Source organism: Anguilla rostrata, chromosome 15 (assembly GCF_018555375.3).
Source record: "Anguilla rostrata isolate EN2019 chromosome 15, ASM1855537v3, whole genome shotgun sequence".
Lineage (NCBI taxonomy): Eukaryota > Metazoa > Chordata > Actinopteri > Anguilliformes > Anguillidae > Anguilla > Anguilla rostrata.
Window position 1 is genome coordinate 33,993,350 of NC_057947.1, and position 21,489 is coordinate 34,014,838.

Here is a 21,489-nt window from a genome sequence, read left to right on the forward strand (position 1 = left end):
CATTTGAGATGGTATTCTAGGCTCATGTACATTTATTGCTGTAGACCAAGAGTACTTCTGCAGAAGTAGGAACATGCTAATGTCTCACAGCAGACCTATAAAAAGCCCTTCAGTAATTTGTATTGATTATCTAGCGATGTGACCATGTACTGTCTGTGCATCGATTTCCCATTTTGTCAAAAATTATAATTCATTGAAAAAAAGAGAAAAAAACAAAGAAGAACTGCGGAGGTAGATGTACTATCTTCCCTATTAGCAGTGATTTGAATTTGACTGTATCATACTTTGTTGATATATTGCTGATTATTGATGATTAAATAAACATGAAATATACTTTAACTATTCTCTATTTTTTTATTTTTATTTTATTTTAACTATTTTATTTTTGTTCAGTGTACGTATGTGGGCTGAAATTCTATTGAACAGAAGATGTGTTATGAAATGGGTGAAACACGTGATAAAGAACTAACGGTGATTCTAGCATAGGAAACAACTTGCATGAAATACATTTATTGCTCAAATAGCATATCAAGTGTTCTATTTTTACATGTGCACCCACACCTGCATTCTTACCACACGTGTACTATTGCACAGATTCCATCCTGACTGTAACAGTGGCCCAGGAGTTGTCTTTAGCTGTAATTTTACATTTCATAGCGGAAATTTAGATGATTAACAAGCAAAAATGTTTGTGTCTCATACAGTGCAATGCAGCTCTGTTTATTTGATTTAAATATCAACTTTTTCTCCTAGGGTCAGTTGATCTGAGGATTATTCTTTGACCTGCCATAGTCAAATGCATTGTAGAGTGTGTTCCTGGACCTCACGCTTTTCTTATCGTGCTGCCTGTGAGGAGACACACAGAGGAGGAGAAATTTCTGTGAAATTCTATGACTCTTCTTGTAATAATTCATGAGTAATAAAAATGTCATCCGATTTCATGTTTCTGAGGTGAAAGCCCTAGGTAACATCACTTTTCTAGAGACAAAAATATATATGACATACAGCAATGAAAATTATCTCGCTGTTTCGATCATCTCAAATGATTTGATCATCTCAAATGGAAAATCATGCACTGTACAGTAGTTATGGCACTTACTGGTATAAATGACTTCCAGAGTTCCTCTTTATTAAACAGCCAGCAGCACTTCAGTCTCTCAGCCCCGCAGGGAGTTTGCCAAAAGGCACCTAAAGGACTCTCAGACCATAAGAAACAAGATTCTCTGGTCTGATGAAACCAAGATTGAACTCTTTGGCCACAATGCCAAGCGTCACGTCTGGAGGAAACCAGGCACCGCTCATCACCTGGCCAATACCAACCCTATGGTGAAGCATGGTGGTGGCAGCATCATGCTGTGAAGGTGTTTTCAGCAGGCAGAATCGAAGAAACTAGTCAGGATGGAGGGACAGCAAAGTACAGAGGGATCCTTGATGAAAACCTGAGCTCTCTGGTGCAGGTTATGTAAAGAAATAAAATAAAAAATAAAAACTCAGATCCTGTTTTTTTTCCCCCCACACGCAGTTTCCTGTTTCTGTTAAACCCACGCGATTTACTGTAAAGAAACCTTCATCACCTTCTTGTATAGAGCAATCTGATTGGTTAGTTAGCTGCCTGCACTGCAGAGTTTAACCCTTAAGCCATCAAACTTTAGTGAGAACTCTCACTACCATGTGCCATGATGTCACCAATCAATCATTCCAAGGTCTGAGAGACTGAGGTGTTGCTGGCTGATAATAACTGTGTCCATGTGTATTATGTTTCATGGATATGAGAAATATATTTCAATTGTTTCACTCACATTATGCATTTAATTTCTGATTCTGGCCCTGTGGTGTAGACAACAGCCTGGATCCATGACAGATGCTTTAAACCGTCTCACATTGTCAAACAAATATCTTGAAGAAAAAAACAGGACCCAGTTTTCATTTTGCACTGATCTGTCACTTTAAGAATCAACTTTGAACATGGGGAGTCAGCATCATTGGAGGAAAGAGAAGGCGTTCACCTACATGTGATTTAGGGTCATACAAATTATCAGCTTATAAAAAGCGAACATTCAGTTACACCAGCTAATCTCGTTCAGGTTTGTCTAGTCATACAGTGTTACCGGTGCAGTGGAATGGAAGGTAAGAAAACTCATCAATGCTTTTCAATGTTGTCACAGGTTCTACCAGACTACAGTTTCAACTAAACTTGTTTTTCTCTCACTACACTGTGAAAATGTAACCAGCAGCATACATATGTGGGCTGAAATTCCATGTAGAAGATGTATTATTTAATGGATTAAACGGGAGATAAAGAAGAAACAGTGACTCCAGGATAGGCAAAAAAAAACTTGCTCACTTAGCATGTCAAGTGTTCTGTCTATTTTTACGTGTGCACCCGCACCTGCATTCTTACCACATCTGCACTCTTGCACCAATTTCATCCCGACTATAACAGTGGCCCAAAAAAATGTCTTTTGCTGTAATTTAGTATTCAGTATCATGAGGGAAATTTAGACAATTAACAAACAAAAATGGTCATGTCTTGTACAGTGCAATATAGCGAAGTTTCCTCTGTGTATTTTACTTTAATATTATCTTTGTCTCCGTGGGTCAGCTGATCTGAGGATTGTTCTGGTGGGTAAGAGAGGAGCTGGGAAGAGCAGCACAGCCAACACCATTCTCGGAGAGAAGCTGCTCAAATCGTCATGTGGTGCAAACTCGGATACAGCTAAATGTAAGGCTGCAACCAAGACTGTAAATGGGAGGAAAATCACTGTGGTTGAAACACCAGGGTATTTTTCTACTGAGTGCACTGATGAAGAGCTAAAACTTGAGATAGTCAAAAGCATCGTAGAGTGTTCCCCTGGACCTCACGCTTTTCTTATCGTGCTGCCTGTGAGGAGACATACAGAGGAGGAGAATAAAGTAGTGGAAGAGATTCTGAAAATGTTTGGGGAGGAGATTTTAAAGTACGCTGTTGTCCTGTTTACCCATGGAGACCAGCTTGACGACAACATGACCATCCATAAGTTTGTGGATGAAAACGACCACCTGAAAACACTTGTCCAAAAGTGTGGACACCGGTTTCATGTCATCGATAACAAATACTGGAAGAATCCCTCTGAAGGCCCCGATGATGAGAGAAGCAACGCTGCTCAAATCAAAAAGCTTATGAACACGATTGATCAGATGGTGAAGCAGAATGGAGGGAAGCACTACACCAATGAGATGTTCCAGGCTGTGGCAAAAGCCACTGAAGAGGAAATGGCAAAAGGAAATACCAGAGAAAAGGCAAAACACAATGTAATGAAAAAGTGTTTAATCAAGACAATAGGCACAACAGTAGGGTTTCTGTATGGTGCATTTGTGGGTGCATTTGTGGGTCTACGATCAGCTGCAGTTAAACTTGCTGCTGAAGGTACAGTAGCAACCAGACCACAGACAAAGGGAGAGGGAAATGCAGAAAAGGCCCAGGGGTGTGCGATTGCAGGGGCTAGAGCAGCAAGTGACGCACAGACTGTAAAGAAGCAGTAAGGAGAGCTACAGCTGCTGTAGATGAGAGAGCTATAGAAAAAATTAAAATTAAAATCCAATATATCATTAGAAATGTTCTAAAATTGTGTTGATAACTTTGACTAACAATTAAAAGAAAGAATTTTTTCCAAACACACTTTGGCCAGTTCAGCTAAAACTAATCCTAAATGTCTTCCATTATTTCATTTCTTTCTTACATTGAAAGCCATACACAAGGGATGTGGAGAGAAAACACTGTGCATCTGATCAGCCAACAAAATGATCTGTATCTATAAGTTATCACACAGGTGGTCCCAGTTGATATAATACAGTTGTATTTGATTGTCTAAATGCGCATTGTCTGTTGCTGAGCTAAAACACAAAAAAATACATAGTGATAATTAAAATGATCTGACTTTTTGTGTATTGTGACGTTAGATGTTCTGTGAAATTTTATGACTTCTTGTAATAATTCATGAGTAATAAAAATGTCATCTGATTTCATGTTTCTGTTCTGAGGTGAAAGCCCTAGGTAACATCACTTTTCTAGAGACAAATATATATATGATATACAGCAATGAAAATTCTCTCGCTGTTTTGATCATCCCTCAGTAGAGGCTTCTGTACACATGTATTGAACCATTTAATAAATGTATCTGTTAACATGTTGGGAAATAAAATACTAGTTATTTTGGGGTTCTCAGACTGTGAGTTTTATTTAGATGATTTAATCATCCACTCTACTTTGTGGGACTAGCACACTGGGCCAAGTTTGGACTCTTTTTAATTGTTTGGCCAGTCCTAAGCTGACACTGAATCTGGCCATGTGTGAGTTTGGTCATCTACCTCAGAAAAGGTTTTGGGCGAGGACAAGTTCGGCTACTGGGTTCTAAAATCGAGACCATCAGACAGTTCCCTGTCCCGACAACACAATTTGAATTATGTTGGTTCCTGGGAATGGTTGAGTACTTTGTAAACATTTCTCAGCCGTCACTTCTCCCTTAACTGACCTATTAGTCATAAGATCAGCTTTATGTGGTCTTCTGTCAGCAGGCTTTTGAGTGAATGAAAGCTCTCCTTGTTCCCTCTTTGGTTTTGTCTGCTCCCAATTTTGCTGTACCTTTCAAAATTGCTGTGAAAGCAAGTGATGCAGGTGCTAGTGCAGTCCTTCTTCAAGAAGACGTTCAAGGCATAGATCATCCCGTTTGTTTTTTCTCTAGTAAATTTCATAAACATCAACAGGTTTAACCTACTATTGAAAAGGAGGCACTCACCTTCATCCTCGCTCTGCAGCACTTTGAACTGTACGTTGGGTGTGCTCCCGATCTGGTGGCGGTTCACACTGATGACTCTGGATGAAAAACACCAATCAAAGTCTTATGCGTTGGCGTTTGATACTCTAATAATATAATTTGCATATATGTCACATCTGTGACAATTACTGTATTTATAGTAGACATCAGCTTATCTGAACACTGATTTACTGGTTTACTTTTAAGTCAATTGAGTTTCAGAACAAACTAAACAAGACTGGAACCTTTTAAATGACTCATGTGATGAACTGGTTCATAAATCCGACACATGAAATCACGCGACAACCGAGTGAAGGAATAACAAGAATTTATTACACAAAAACAAAAAGTTAGCAACAAAGAACTGGCTGGGAATGCCAGAATGTGCAGCGCAGTGAGTTGGCAAATTGACAAGCTAGCTAGCTACTATGCAGGTGAGTCAAAAAGGCAAGCTGGTGAAAATGAGAAGAGAGAGCTCCCGCTGGTAGAACTCGCAGCCTTTTTAAGAAGCATGATCCCAGCTGACCACGGTTAAGCAATCCGCGGCCTCGCCTCCCAGCTGGAAGCAATTTCAAGGTAATCGCTGGCTTCCACGAATGGCGTCCATAGATTACCTACTCAAATGAATATAAGTAGGTGACACGGTCCCCCCAAAAGACGTCACCAATAGGTGGCGGCACGGCCAAATCATATTTTACACAATTCATACAATTCATTTTTTTACACGTTTCATTAATTGTTCCCTGCACCATCAGGCCCATCATACCGTCTCACTCATCATGTCACCTTCTGTTCAGCACCTCCTTTAGCTCCGGGTTTCTTCAAACCCCACAGGATAAAGACGACAAGATAAATACAGAGACACAGAGAGAAAAGACAACAGGCGGAGAGGCAAAACGAGCTATAGGCCCACTATACAGGTGCATGGCTAAGAGCATCTGCAATTAGGTTTTCTTTTCCTTTAATATGTTTAACTTCTAGGTCGAAGGGTTGAAGAAATAAGGACCATCACATTAAACAGCGATTGTGATTAACCATAGAACGTAAATATGTAAGGGGATTGCGGTCTGTATGCACCACTAACGGTCCTGGCACCGAGCTGACATACACTTCAAAGTGGCGGAGCGCTAAAATGAGAGCTAAGGTTTCCTGTTCTATGACCGAGTACCGGGTTTGACAAGGAGTGAATTTTCGTGAGAAATAACCAACCGGATGCTCTACGCCCACGTTGTCTGCTTGTAGCAAAGCAGCGCCAGCACCTACCCCACTAGCATCCACTTGTAACACAAATGGACGATCGAAACGAGGAGCAGCAAGTACTGGCGCACTGCAAAGCAAGGCTTTTGCCGATTTAAAAGCCATTTCACATTGGTCCGTCCAGTGGAAGGAAACTTTGCCAGCAATAAGTTTGTGAGCGGAGCTACCACTGTGGAAAAATTCTCACAAAACCCCCGATAGTACCCGATCATCCCCAGGAAACGCATTAGCTCTTTTTTTGAAGACGGTACAGGGAAGTTGGTATGGCAGCAACCTTACTTGACACCGGCCAAACTTCCCCTTGCCCCACGACCTTACCCAGGTAAGTCACCGTCCCTTTAGCAAATTCGCACTTTGCTAAGTTGATGGTTAACAAGGCCTATGCCAGGCAATCACACAAGGCCTCCAACCGTGTCATGTGTTGTAGCCAGGTGTCGGAACATACCACCACATCATCCATATAGGCCGCACAGCCTTCCAAGCCCTGCAACACCCGATTCATTAGCCGTTGGAATGTGCTAGGCGCATTTTTTAAACCAAATGGCATTACCAAATAGGAAAATAACCCATTATGGGTAATAAATGAGGAGATCTCCTGAGCACGCGGCATAAGAGGCACTTGCCAAAATCCCTTGAGCAGATCTAATTTAGAGACAAATTTAGCTGACCTGAGCTGATCTACACAATCTTCCATTCTTGGTAAAGGAAAACTATCGGTTCTAGTGACAGCATTCACTTTACGGAAGTGGCTACAAAAACGATATGTCCCATCAGGTTTTCCTACCAAAATACAGGGAGAAGACCACTCAGAAAACGAAGGTTTAGCAATACCGTTTTTAATCATATAATCTATCTCCGCGACCAGGTACCTTTGCTTGGGTAATGGGACTCTATAATAACGCTGTTTTATGGGAATTGCGGAGCCCACATCAATATCATGAGTTGAAACATTTGTACGACTAGGGCCATCAGGAAATAAACAAAGGTATTTTTGAACCAGGTGGACCAGGTCAGCACGCTGTTCATTTGGCATGTATCTAAAATAATCCTCCAAAGACCGCAGGTACTCAGAATTTTTTAACTTTCCTCCGAAAACACCTTCTGCCACAATGTCTTCCCCTTCATCACTGGTCGGGGACATATCAAGACTGGCTAAGTCACGGCCCTCTGCAATCTGGGACAACAGAACAGACTGAACTGGAAGGGCAGGCTTGGAAGACTGTGCAGGCTCAAATAATTCCACTGAATGGTAAGGTTTAAGGAGATTAATATGACACAATTGTACTTTTTTCCTACGGTCAGGCGTAGAAATTAAATTATTCAAATCAGAAACACATTTTTCTACTTTATAAGGACCCACAAATTGGCGTGAAAGGGATTATTAGGCATAGGTAATAACGCCAGTACGTAATCCCCAGGGTTAAAACTGCGAAGCTTGGCCTTGCGATTAAACAAACGTTTCATTTTTGTCTATGCCTCTCCTAGCACCTTTTGGGCCGCAGCACAGGCGTGATACAGTCGGTATCGGAAGCCACTGTAATAATTTAAAATATTTTCAGGAGGTTTTGCTGTTTTCCAATCATCGGCTAACACAGCTGTAGGACCCCGAACCTCATGTCCGAAAACCAGTTTGTTAGGACTGAACCGTAGACTTTCTTGCGCAACTTCTCTTATGACGTTCTTCCCAATCTGCTCCCAATTTGGTACAATAAGAGCGCAAGAGAGATTTCAAGGTTGAGTGAAATCGCTCTAAAGCTCCCTGACTCTGTGGGTGATAAGCAGTGGAAATGTTATGTTGCACTTTCAGTTGTTTCAACGTTTTATGGAACTGTTTGGACATAAAGTTCGACCCTTGATCGGTCTGGATAATCGAAGGGATACCAAAAGTTGACATAAGTGGTTAATGCCCTTTGAATGGATTTAGTGGTGATGGAGCGAAGTGGATAAGCTTCAGGATAGCGAGTACTCTGATACATTATTGTCAGCAGATAACTATGTCCTGCCTGGGAACGAGGCAGCGGACCAACACAATCGACCAAAAGATATTGGAAAGGCTTAGACACCGCTGGAATGGGACACAAAGGGGCCACTGGTAAGCTTTGGTTCGGTGATCTGACAGGTGTGACAAGTTCTAATATAGTCAGTGACATTTTTTTAAAGTTTTGACCAAAAGAAAATCACCCGGTTATAAGTTTTTCTAACGCCAGTATGGCCTGCTGTTTCGCTATGGGAAAGACGTAACACAGCCTCTCTGAACATAGAGGGAACAACGATTTGGACCACGTGGTCGCCAACAAATGTGTCTGTCCTCAAACCCCATTTACGGCACAATAATCCTTTATCCAGACTGCATGTCCTCTAATTTATCTTCTGAAACCACTTTATCAAACAGATCTTTTAAAGTAGGATCGTTCGCTTGTTCTTTAATTAGTGTCTCGCGAGAGACCCTGAAAAGTGAGACCGAAAAGGCGTCCCCTTGTGCGCTCCCACTGGAAAACACGCCTTCCTTGACAACCGCATCAGACACATCTTTAACAGAATCAGTTTCAACTTTTATTTTATCATCAACATCCTCTGAAACAGAATTTTTAAACTGTTCCAAGGTTATTAAATCACGCAGTTTCTCATAAGTATCGGCTCCAGTTGCATTACACCACCGTGTAACATTTCACAGGTAAACTCTACATGGGTGTTACCCTCTCCAAGCCTCCATTTTCAAAACTTTAAATGGTATGCCTGAGGCACCATCTCATAACTATTCAGAATGGCTTCCTTAACCGCATCATATGACAATGTTTGTTCCTCACTAAGAGCAGAATACGCCTCTTGAGCTTTACCGACCAAGACAGAATGCGGCAACTATTTGATCATTTTCAGGCCATTTACAAGTTTTAGCAAGTCGCTCAAATAAAACAAAAAAAGTGTCCGGATCTTTCTCTGAAATTTCCGGAAGGAGTCTTAAATTACAGGCAATGTCAGCATGATTACCCACCGTTGGATTCAAAGAATGTCTCCGAGAGCGTTGCTCTTGTAATCGGTCACGTTCTAAGGTCAGATTAGCTTGTATGCGGACTTCTTCAAGCCTCAGTTTCTCCAATTCAGTTTCATTTCCATTTCTCTCTTTTTCTTTCGCTCTCATTTTTAATTCTAGTTCTCTTTCTTCTTGTTTCATTTTTAATTCTAGTTTTTTCATTTCGAAATCATATTTCATTTTTTTCAACAAAGTATGTTCCTGAACTCCTCTTTCTTTTGTGTAGATGTGGGAGAACCAACCCAAAAAACTACCAGTTGTTTTAACTCTGCTTTACTAAAGGTCAAAAACACTGTATCTGAAGGTTCTTGAATAAAATTTTTAACCTTCTCACTCTCGACTTTTGTAATTTCCTGCGCCATTATGAAACGTTTTCACCGCTTTGAAAAAATGAACACACTAAATGCAACACACGCCACCAGCAGAAGGGGGAGAGAAACACCATTCAAGGCAAACTAGCCTTAACCGAGCGGCCCAGCTAACTAAGCTTTGCCTGTACGTGCGACTTTACGGGAGGATTTAAGCCAACCAAACAAACATTAGACACCCCTTATTGGTGTCGATGGGTCCAGCCATTCCCAAGTAGCCTAACCGTGTACTGCCAGGGGGGCTCTGTGTCACAAAGCTCGTGTTGATAGTGAGCGCAGCAGAAAAGCCAGCTAGTTCTCCTAACAACTTGCCATTGCATTTGTAATAATGGCGGATCAAAGAAAAGGTTTTTAACTGTGACAGTATTTGAAGTGCTTGAAAAAGAGGATCTCAATTAGAAGCTTCATTTTCATGTTTATAGTGGAAGTTTGATCAACGGTGGGGACCTAGACAAAGTTCACTAAAAAAGTGAGTTCAGTGTTCTCCTTATTTCTTCTTATTCCACATCAACCTTCTGTACGCCACTCATCCAACAGCTTTTCAGCAAGACCACCTAGACTATCAAGTTTTGCTAGTAGTTCACCTAGTTGCATGTGCTCTTTTGCAAATAGCACAGATATTTTTTTCAGATGTTTACGATTTCACACACAATAATTTCCCATCGATTAACATGTTTAGAATGTAAACAACAAACTTGCAGATGCAAGCCACAGTCAGACGCTGCCGCTGCAATAGGCACAGACCATCTCTCTCTCTATTTTGCAAAGCTTCCAATGGACGAGTTCTCTGGGAATAGGTAAAGCACATTCAACCCAAACTAATATTAGTTTTCAGTTATAATTCATGCCAGCTAACGCACGTATTTCAGCATTGAACATAATGTTAAATCTTTTAAGATATTGACACTTTTTAGAATTGATTCTCCTCTCTTATCTGTTCAAAATGTGATTTTGAGTGAAGAAAATTTGTTTTTTTGGTGTAGATTATGTGTTCAAAACATTATCCAAAATGTAATATTTGGAGATGTTTTGGGACTTGGTAAAACCCTTGCAAAATTTCACTGCTTTAAGTTATCAACACAATTTATTTTTCAGTGATGGGAAAGGTTGGAGGTTTTATAATAATTTTGATGCGAGCTCGTGAATTTTGTGAAATAAAAATTAGTTGCATTTTTGTGTACATATTGCATATACCATTAATAATTCTTCACATTTCCTAAATTTTGATATGAAGTTCTGGTGGCACACATGTGCCCATCAAATAATGCCACAGCTCTCTGCTGTGTGTTAGCTTTATTAGAGAGTAGTACACCCAGGTGAAAAGGGAGAAAGAGTGAAGCAAAACAAGCATTTTTTTTCTGGCAGAATAACTAGGACAAGTAGAGAGTATACATGAGGATATTACAGATCTGCCCCCATCCCTTTAATTACATAGTTTTACTGCATAGATTTTATTTATTCAGTTTTTGTTAAGTCCACATGATTTACCATAAAGAAACCTTCACCGCTTGTATAGAGCAAACTGATTGATGGTCAGCTGGCTACACTGCAGTTTAACCCTAAAACCTTCAAGGCTTAGAGAGCGCTCACTACCATGTGCCATGTCACCATTCAGTCATTCCAAGGTCTTGGAGGCTGAGGTGCCACTGGCTGATTAATAGAGGAACTCTAGAACCGTCCACTCATCTATACCAGCAAGAGCCATAACTACTGTATAGTGCATGATTTTCCATTTGAGATGGTATTCTAGGCTCATGTACATTTATTGCTGTAGACCAAGAGTACTTCTGCAGAAGTAGGAACAGGCTAATGCCTCACAGCGGACCTATAAAAAGCACGTCAGTAATTTGTATTGATTATCTAGCGATGTGACCATGACCGATGTTGATCATGTTTCTTGAACTAGACGAGTAGCACAGCCTGTCTGTGCATCGATTTCCCATTTTGTCAAATAAGTTATAATTCATTGAAAAAAAGAGAGAAAAAAAACAAGAAGAACTGCGGAGGTAGATGTACTATCTTCCGTATTAGCAGTGATTTGAATTTGACTATATCATATTTTGTTGATATATTGCTGATTATTGATGATTAAATAAACATGAAATATACTTTAACTATTCTCTATTTTTTTATTTTAATTTTATTTTAACTATTTTTTATTTTTGTTCAGTGTACGTATGTGGGCTGAAATTCTATTGAACAGACGATGTGTTATGTAATGGGTGAACAGGTGATAAAGAACTACTGGTGATTCCAGCATAGAAAACAACTTTCATTAAACACATTTATTGCTCAAATAGCATATCAAGTGTTCTATTCTTATATGTGCATACACACACCTGCATTCTTACCACACCTGCACTATTGCACAGATTCCATCCTGACTATAGTGGCCCAGGAATTGTCTTTAGCTGTAATTTTACATTTCAAGGCGAAAATTTAGACAAGAAGCAAAAGTGTTTGGCTTGTACAGTGTAATTTCGCTGTTTATTTTAATTAAATAACATCTTTTTCTCCTAGGGTCAGGTGATCTGAGGATTGTTGTGGTGGGTAAGACGGGAGCTGGGAAGAGCAGCACAGCCAACAGCATTCTGGGTGAGAACCTGCTCAGGACATCATGTTGTGCAAACTCTGATACAGCTACATGTAAGGCTGCAACCACCACTGTTGATGGGAGGGAAATCACTGTGGTTGACACACCAGGGTATTTTTCTACTGAGTGCACTTATGAGAATTTAAAACCTGAGATAGCCAGGTGCATCGTAGAGTGTGTTCCTGGACCTCACGCTTTTCTTATTGTGCTGCCTGTGGGGAGACACACAGAGGAGCAGAATAAAGTAGTGGACGAGATTCTGAAAATGTTTGGGGAGGGGGCTCTGAAGTACGCTGTTGTCCTGTTTACCCACGGAGACCAGCTTGATAATGACATGACCATCCAGCAGTTTGTGGATGATAATGACCATCTGAAAACACTTGTCCAAAAGTGTGGAAGCCGGCTTCATGTCATCGATAACAAATATTGGAAGAATCCCACTGAAGGCCACGATGATGAAAGAAGCAACGCTGCTCAAATGAAAAAGCTGATGAACACGATTGATCAGATGGTGAGGCAGAACGGAGGGAAGCACTACACCAATGAGATGCTCCAGGCTGTGGAACAAGCCACTGAAGTGGAAATGGCAAAGGGAAAACAAGAGAAAAGGCAAAAGAGAGCGTAATGAAAATGTTTCTAATCCTGTTAGCAGGCATAACAGCAGGATCTCTGTGTGGTGCATTGCTGGGTACTGATGCAGGATCAGCTGCAATTGATATAGCAAAAGCGATTCAATCATGTGATACTGAAACTATAGTATTAGCCGGAGCGCACACAGCAACTATGCTAGCATCAAAGGTAGGGAAGCAATTGGCACTGGGACCTGGATTTGTAGATGGAGTAAGTGCCAGTATGGGTGCGATTGCAGGGGGAATAATTGGGGCAAATGCAGAAAGTGAAGTAGAGACTGTAGGAGAAGGCGTAAAGAGAGCCATATTTGCTGTAACAGGCACAGCTGAAGGGGAAAACCACTAAAAAACCATTAAATCAAAATACATCATTTAATACAAGAACCGAAGGCCATAAACAAAAATTTCTAACGATATAGTGCCATTCGTGACAATGGCTGGGATTTACTCAGATTTTGTTCTTCATTTTGATTAACAATTAAATTGAACTGTTTCCAAACACACTTTGGCTGAACTAATCCAAAATGTCATACATTTCTTCATTTTCTTTCTTAAATTGAAAGCCATGTATTCGGGGTGTGCAAAGAAAACACTGCATCTATTCAACCAACAAAATGATCTGTACCTTTAACAGGTATCAAACAGGTGGTCTCAGTTGATATAATCCAGTTGTCTAAATGGGCTGAGCGAAAACATTAAAGACATAACTAAAGTGGTAATTCAAATGATCTGAGTTTTTGTGTATTGTGATGTTAGAGATTCTGTGAAATTCTGCGACTCTCCTTGTGATAATTCACGAGTAATCAAAATTTCATCTGATGTCATGTTTCTGTGAAGAGGTGAAAGTCCTAGTCCTAGAGACGAAAATATATATAAGGTAATCTTTCTATTTTGATCATTCTTCAGTGGAGGCTTCTGTACACATGTACTGAACCATTTAATGAATGCATCTGTTAACATGTTGGGAAATTAAAACATATTATTCTGAACAATAAATTACCTTTGGTTTATTGTCTCTTGAATGCTCACTATTCTACTTTCCACCAAACTAATCTTCCAAAAATAATACCGCTAATAATACCGCTAATTCAATCAACCGGCAGTAAACCGCAACTAAGAAATTAGCTGTTTCAACTCGTCGCTACACAAAACATTGCACACAAATTTAGTGCCAGTCATTTCGGTGTCACCCCCCTCTGATGATGTCACCTGGTGCAGTCGGCACCCCCGCACCACCCTAGTGACGCCTCTGACACTGTTGGTTACCTCATGGAAAGAGAGACAGAGAGCACACCCACATAAAATAAATGAACATCTTCAAGCCTTCACCCTCTCACGGGTTCCAGGCGAAAACAAAAAGCTAAAATAAAAAAGACAAAAAAAGTAAAACGGAGCAACCAGCTCCTCCTACTTTCACATGGTGGTTTACTTTAGTTTTGTGCTGTTAAACATGTAAGCTAAAACTAAACAAAGAAACACACTCTCAGTGTGAGCTCCCGGTCTCGGCCCTGAACTGTGGAGAGCAGCACACCTTTAAGCACCTGGGCTGATTAGCGAAAGCAACCCAGGTGTGTGTGCTCTCTCCACCAGCCAGCGTTGCCGAGACCAATCCGCATCACCGCCAGACCGAATGACACAGAAACCTTTTGGGAAGAAATAATATATACAAAGCTGTGTATTTAAAGGGTTTTGGTTCAGATACACTCCTACCATATACAGTGCCCTCCAGCATTACTGACACCCTCAATTAACATGAACAAAAAATGCTGGATAAAATTAACTTTGTTTATCAAATTATTTCTATGCTCACCAATATGCAAAAATTATATCTTCTTATTATGATACCATTGTTCAGTGGAGAAAAATTATTTAAAAGGAAATAACTTCAGGTCAGCACAATGGAGCAGTGAATAGCACCTCACTGCAAGAAGGTACCGAGTTTGAATCCTGACCAAGGGCCTTTCTGTGTGGAGTTTGCATGTTCTCTCCCTGTCCTCGTGGGTTTCCACCAGGTACTATGGTTTCCTCCCACAGTCCAAAGACAAGCCGTAGGCTAACTAGAGTCTGCAAATTGCCCATAGGTTTGGATGTACGAGCGAATGGTGTGTGGGCCCTACAATAGATTGGCGACCTGTCCAGGGTATATTACTGCCTCTTGCCAACTGCATGCCTGCTATTCAAAGAAATGATCATCAAAAACCCACTCTGTGGGGACCAGAAACATAACTTAACCTTTTTTAGTTAACCCCAACAAATATATCAGGGTAAAGCATAAAAATATATAATAAAATATGAACTCAATCAGTTGTGTGATATTTACATAAAAGATAAGGCCTAGATACAGGGAAGAAATGAGAGAGTCACTGGTCTGGGTGTGTGAGCCCTGCGCATGTGCTTCATAAAAATACATAAAAAATGAAAATAAGTTACATTTTAAAAACAAACCACCCATTCTCGTATACCAATGGAAGTAAAATAGAAGGAATCTGGCCCTTACACAGTGGGTTACAAAATATGTGCACAACTACATACACCGCCAGAATGTTATGGCATGCACATCTTTGTTGAAAACGTACAAGCAAACTGCAGAGGAGTTACTAGTGATGAAGAGGTTTGAGGACTGCTTTGGAGAGGAAGCTCTGAAGTAATGTTATTATCCTTTTTACCCACGGAGGCCAGTTTGACTGATCAACTCTTGTTTCACTTCTTCTGTAATCTGAAAATGTATAGCAGGTACTGTCATTTTTCTGCTAAACACGTGATTTACCATAAAGACATCAGACCAGAGTAGTCTGATATGCTGGAATCCACTTGTTACGTGTTTGGCTAAGAAAGCAGGTCATTTCCTCAAAGAGCTACTCTTGACTTGCATGCTAGAACAGAAGGTCTGATCAGAACTGTCCTTTTCCAGTTCTTCAACTGACAAGATAATGGCAGGTATGACGGGAGGTAAGCAAGCAGCGATTTTGCCAACCTTTGCTTCGTGTTGTGTTGTGTGTAGAAGATTGATTTCTAGACAGTTATATTAGTGTGTAGATGACATATATCCATGCCTATATTTGTAAATGAAAATCTAATAAAGGTGCAATGATAATCTAAACCTGGTTTCAGATGCTAGCTGTGTAGCACACAAAGGTGTGAAAGTCTTCTTTAAATTGAGCAGTGTTATACACATTGGCCACCTGATTACATACAATTAATTCAAAGCTTATGCAGCCTCAGTTATAAATCCCAAATACCTCATGGATTTGGGATTCAAAAAAACCAAACTTGGCATCAAAATATGCACACATTTACACAAACTACAACCCATGAATGCACGCATTTTGGAGACTGTGGGAAACGGTGACTCTGATGGCAAAATAGTGAAATACAAAAAAAAGTCAGACTTGTTTCACTCAATTTCTTTCATTTCATATCAAAGTACACATAATCATATCCCTTGTCAGAGGAACATCTAGGCCTAAGTATTTTCGGTCTTCCAAGCATAAAATTCAGAGCTTCAGCTTATGCCATCAGACAAACGGTATACAGTCCCTCAGTAGATGCATACGATTAGAGTGCTCTTTTACTGCAGAATCCATTCGAATGCTGAACGTGAGGTCCCACAACGTGACTTCAACTTGATAGTGAAGGCTTCAATCTGGGAGACATTTACTTGGATATCTGTTAATATGCATGTTTTGTGTCAATGTATCCGACTTTCACGTTTGCAATTGTCATTTTAAGATGCAAGATAAAGTCCTGCATAATCAGACAATAAAGTGTTATAATCACATTGTATACTTTGAATAGTGCCTCATTACAGGCTGATAAGTGCCTCAACTTAGTTATTATTAATCGCTGGCTATGGCAGTCTAACCTTATGAAATTTGGGGGGGGGGGGGCAGGATGTCTATTTTGCTCCCCAGTGAGTTAGGCTTTGCTCCTCACACAATGTGCATCTTTGCATCCACTTTAATGTCTGACAACTTCGAAATTTCCAAAATTTTCTTTCATTAGTCATGCCAGAGCTATTTCCACCAAACATTATAGCCTCTTCCTCTGTACCGAGCGTCTTGTTGTCACAGTTCGTGAAGTTTCTCTTCTTCGTTTTGCAGACTGACTTCCCCATTCTCTGGGACAATTCAGTGGAATGATAAACTGATTTATATGCATATCAATATTCACAATGGGCATTCCATATTATGGTTAGTTGTGAGAGTTAACAGGGTGGGATACAAGGCTTGTGTGCATATGCAAAATTTCAAGTTAACTTTGATCTATAAAGAGAAAATTGCATGCAAGTGAGCATATGGATGGTTTTAGGCCATTCAGGATATTTTTGACCGTACGCATTCTTCTGTGCATACTTAAACTTTTCATGTAGAACCTACAACAAAGCTTTATAAATGAGGCCCCAGGTGTATGCTCTCCTGTGCATTTTATAAATATGACATTTTTTTTATTAGAATGTCATCTTTCCTAGGGTCAGCTGAACTGAGGATTGTCCTGTTGGGTAAGACAGGAGCTGGGAAGAGTAGCACAGGCGACAGCATTCTCAGAAAGCCGTTCAAAGCTTCTTGTTCTGGAAACTCTGATACAGCTAAATGTAAGGCTGCAACCAAGACTGTTGATGGAAGGAAAATCACTGTGATTGACACACCAGGGTATTTTTGTACTGAGTGCCCTGATAAAGAGCTAAAACCTGAAATAGCCAAATGCATCATAGAGTGTTCCCCTGGACCTCACGCTTTTCTTATAGTGCTGCCTGTGAGGAGATACACAGAGGAGGAGAAGAAAGCAGTGGAAGAAATTCAGAAAATGTTTGGGGAGGAGGCTCTGAAGTACGCTGTTGTCCTGTTTACCCGTGGAGACCAGCTTGACGCCAATATGACCATCCGCAAGTTTGTGAATAAAAATAGCCACCTGAAAACACTTGTCCAAAAGTGTGGAGGCCGGCTTCTTGCCATCGATAACAAACACTGGAACAATCCCACTAAAGGCCACGGTGATGAGACAAGAAATGCCAAAGAAATCCAAAAGCTGCTGAACATAATTGATAAGATGGTGGAACGGAATGGAGGCAAGCACTACACCAACGAGATGTTAAAAAATGTGACACAGGTCATTGAAGAGGAAACGGTAAAAATTAGGCAAGGACCTGGAGAACAGTTACCCGATAGCATTGTCGAAGCTATGGCAAAAGAGAAAGTAATGGAAAGGTTTTTAAAACAGGCGGCAGGTGTGTCAACAGGGGTTCTGATCGGTGCATTGCTCGGTGTTGGTGCAGTTACGGTATTACTTGTATGTCTTACAGTAAAAGTGTGTACGTCAGATGGTGGTACTGCAGCTGCAGCAGTGGCCGGAGCAGAGGGTGTAGTTGCAGCAGCCACAGGGATAGGATTGGGAGCAGCAGCCGGTGCTGCAGCTGGAGTAATAGCTGGAGTAGCGGCCTGTGTGGGTGCGATTTCAGGGGGGATAACAGGGGCAAAAGCAGCAAATACAGCAGAGTCTCCCATAGACGCTGCAGAGAAAGCCTTCCATGCTGTAACAGAACCAGCAGTGAAATGTGTTAAGGACAAAATTGATAAAATGATTGGCAAAAGTGTTGCAAAAAAGTGAGCTATTCTCCTGAAACCAATAACGGCTGAGATTAATTCAACAAGAAGTAAGAAATCCCCCACCCCCCTTATCCTGCGACTCCTTGACAGGAAGGGGGGGGGGGGGAGAAGAGTACAGAAGACGACATTGGAGATCTGTAGATCAGTCCACCCACCCCCACCCAGATTACATCCTTTCACCTCATAGCCACTTCCTTTATTCAGTTTCCTGTTTTCGTTAAACCCTTGTGATTTACCATAATGAAACCTTCATCACCTGAGCAAAGCAATCTGATTGTGGAGCGGGAAGCTAACGAGCCAGTTTAACCCTTAAGCCCTCAAATATTGAGAGAAAGCTCTCACTACCATTAACATTGTTGCTCTTCATTCTAGAATTGAAAGCTATGTACTGTTGGGAAACAGACAGTTTTGTGTATTCTGCATTTTGGAAGTTTCCGCTGGGCCCCGGGGGGGGAAGAGGGCGAGCCCCCCTGTTGTATTTCAATTTCAATGTGAATGGAACCTGTTTGAATACATAGGATGGGTTTGAATTTGAATGGTCCAATCGGAAGGAAGCATAGCCTCTTATCACCAATCAGAGGCAGCGCTCCAATTCTGGCATTATGCTAAATGTACCCACTCTAAACTGTACAAATCTAATCACCCACCAGTACTATTTTGAACTTTCTCGCTGAGTTGTTCCTGTAGCCGGCTGCTTAATAAATCTTCCTGTTTTTACTACAAACTTTTGATCTGCTTCTTCCTCGGATAACGGTCATTTTACTTTTCTTTTGGTAACATCTTGAATTACCAACAGTACTAAGGGTGTGCAGAGACAACACTGTGTATATGTTCAACCAATAAAATTATCTGTATCTGTAATCCAGCACACAACTGGTCCCCTGATATAGTCCACTTGTGTTTATTCATTATTGAAATGCCCACTGTCGGTGAACTGCTTCTTGTAATAATTCACAAGTAATCAAAATGTCATTTGATGTCACGTTTCTGTGGAAAGGTGCACGCCCTAGGCTACACCTCTTTTCTTGAGATACAAAACATATGATGATATACAGTAATGAAAATACTCTCACTATGTTGATCACTGGTTCGGTGGAGGCTTCTGCACACATGTATTTAACCATTTATTTAATGCATTTGTTAACATGTTGGGAAATTAAAACATGTGTCTGCACAATAAATTACTTTTGGTTTATTGTCTCTTTAATGCTCACTTTTCTACTTTCCACCAAACTACTCCAGACCTGCCAACCTTAGGAAAATATTTAGAGTACCACAATAGTCAGTGTAACGCTTAGTTCACATGCTTTCGCACGTACCACTTCGCTTTGCATGCACACACGCACACACAAGCCTTCGTTCATAATTCTAGTTTTGACTGTTGAAGTGATCAGGCAAAATTGTATAATTTGACCTGATTCTAAAATATTGCTTGCACTGCACTGGGCTATACTATGATATACTTGCAAGTCAAACATTTGAGTACAACTGCTTAAAACAATTTTTTTCATGAATAAGATTTCATTATATGTGTGCTTATACAAACAGATAACCGTAAGTGAATTGCATTCAATTATTTAATAACAATAGAAATAATTCATTTTGTATATTGTAACATGTTTTCATTTTTAAGTATTTACAGAAACTTACATAGTAATGTAAAAAAAAAAAAAACTGCTAGCCTACATCAAAACACATGCAGAAGAATCCTAAACTCATTCAATTGTTCTTTCTTCTCTTTTCTCTCATTCCCCCCTCATTTTTCTCCCGTATCTTCCCTCCATTTTCCATTGTCCCTCCCCTGACCTAGACTATTATTCACCAGCTCCGACGCAATTGGTCAGGGCGTTCCGCCGTTAACCCAAAAGATTGTGGTTCGAGCCACCACGGGAAGGCACACTTTACTCACATTTGTAGTCATCGCAGTTCACAGCACCTAAAACCACCGCGATTCTAAGCTATTACCTCACCAGCAGTGAACCACTGAACCAAGCGGCAAAGCTCCTTCACTAAGGGCATGTTCATGCCTCTGCGAGACAGAGAATGTTAAAAACCATCCAGTTCAGTAAATCCTGCTCTTCATATAGGCCTAGCATTTAATGTTATTTTACTGAATCTCGAATATGATGTGTTCATGTTTCATGCATTTTTAAATTGTCTTAATTTTCCCTTCAGTACATTTGTGAATGTCACATTGTCAAAAATACACAGAAAATTACATTGAACTGAATTTCATTAATATTTAGAAAATGTTTGAAGTATTGTCAAACTAAAATCTGTTCTGGATTTTGTCTGTTAATTGCATTAATATCCTTTTTCAGGAAATCCACCCAGAGCTTTTGGAAAAAAGGTCTTCTTTGCAATCAAACTAAGAGTAAAAGCAAATAGAAACTCCCAACGTAATCTGAAAATGCATCACATCCGTTATCTGTATTTTAATTTAGCAGCTCTTACATTGAAATGCATTTACATTTAAACTTGTAACAATAAATCTTTGATTTTGACCTATTACCTTCCTCAGGCCTTGATGATGTTCACCACTAGGTGGTGCAATACATCTATGTGAAACTGTCATTTTCCAACACTTACATCACACCACATACAATCTCTGAGAAGTGTTGTGATGCCTGCAGCACACAAGGACAACAGGATGCCCAGCACGGGGCTTGAACCCACAAACCTGAGATTCAAACTCATGCGCTGAACTGAACTAACAACTGAGCTAGCCAGGCTATGGACTTTTTTATGGTTCAAATAAAACACCATGCTGCCTTGTAACCTCTCCCTGACTTTGCAGAAGCAAGCTGTGAAAAACCAGGATTTCTCTTCTAGAGTGTCAGGGGAAGCAACGATTTTTTTACAACCTCGTAGGACTGCGCTTTAATATTTGAAGAATCAGCTCCCTAAAAATCCCGAAACTCCGATGGAGGTTTACGGATGGAAAGTGGGAAACTATCCTCCACAGTACATATTACACAAGTTATTTTGAGAATACAAGAAATACATCAAAATGTCTAGGACTATTTGTGAATCATAATGATTTTGTATTCTAACCTCAATGCTGTAATCAAAAAAAAAAAAAAAAACAGAGCAGCTACTACAAGGAGTAGATATTTTGTAACACAAACTGGAGAATAGGAGCCTGTGCAATCTTGTGTATTCCCAAAATCCATTGCAGGACTTTGAGGCCGATCATGAAGTGATGTAATAGGCCT

The 21,489-nt window shown here is 40.3% G+C and overlaps 3 protein-coding genes across 12 annotated transcripts in view; 1 reads left to right on the plus strand and 2 right to left on the minus strand.

Annotated features, from left to right (window-relative positions):
- The window catches only part of als2b (alsin Rho guanine nucleotide exchange factor ALS2 b), a 91,960-nt gene that overhangs the window by 57,715 nt on the left and 12,756 nt on the right, over positions 1–21,489 (minus strand). The window lies entirely within an intron of this gene.
- LOC135241119 (GTPase IMAP family member 9-like) lies at positions 1,684–19,159 on the plus strand. 4 transcript variants are annotated; one of them, XM_064311263.1, is made up of 3 exons: positions 1,684–2,127; positions 2,603–3,302; positions 17,876–19,159. In XM_064311263.1, exons 1-3 carry the CDS (start codon positions 2,121–2,123, stop codon positions 18,273–18,275), a joined length of 1,107 nt encoding a protein of 368 aa, XP_064167333.1. In that variant the 5' UTR covers positions 1,684–2,120; the 3' UTR covers positions 18,276–19,159. The 4 variants fall into 4 exon arrangements, with proteins under 4 accessions (XP_064167333.1, XP_064167334.1, XP_064167332.1 ...); XM_064311264.1 differs by lacking the exons at positions 2,603–3,302; positions 17,876–19,159 and adding an exon at positions 11,970–13,517 and having other exon boundaries at positions 1,688–2,127; XM_064311262.1 differs by lacking the exon at positions 2,603–3,302 and having other exon boundaries at positions 1,795–2,127; positions 17,140–19,159.
- The window catches only part of LOC135241245 (alsin-like), an 8,960-nt gene continuing 8,262 nt past the window's right edge, over positions 20,792–21,489 (minus strand). Inside the window, exon 9 of the mRNA XM_064311466.1 lies at positions 20,792–20,842. Coding sequence (XP_064167536.1) covers positions 20,792–20,842 — 51 coding nt within the window. The remainder of the gene's footprint in view (positions 20,843–21,489) is intronic.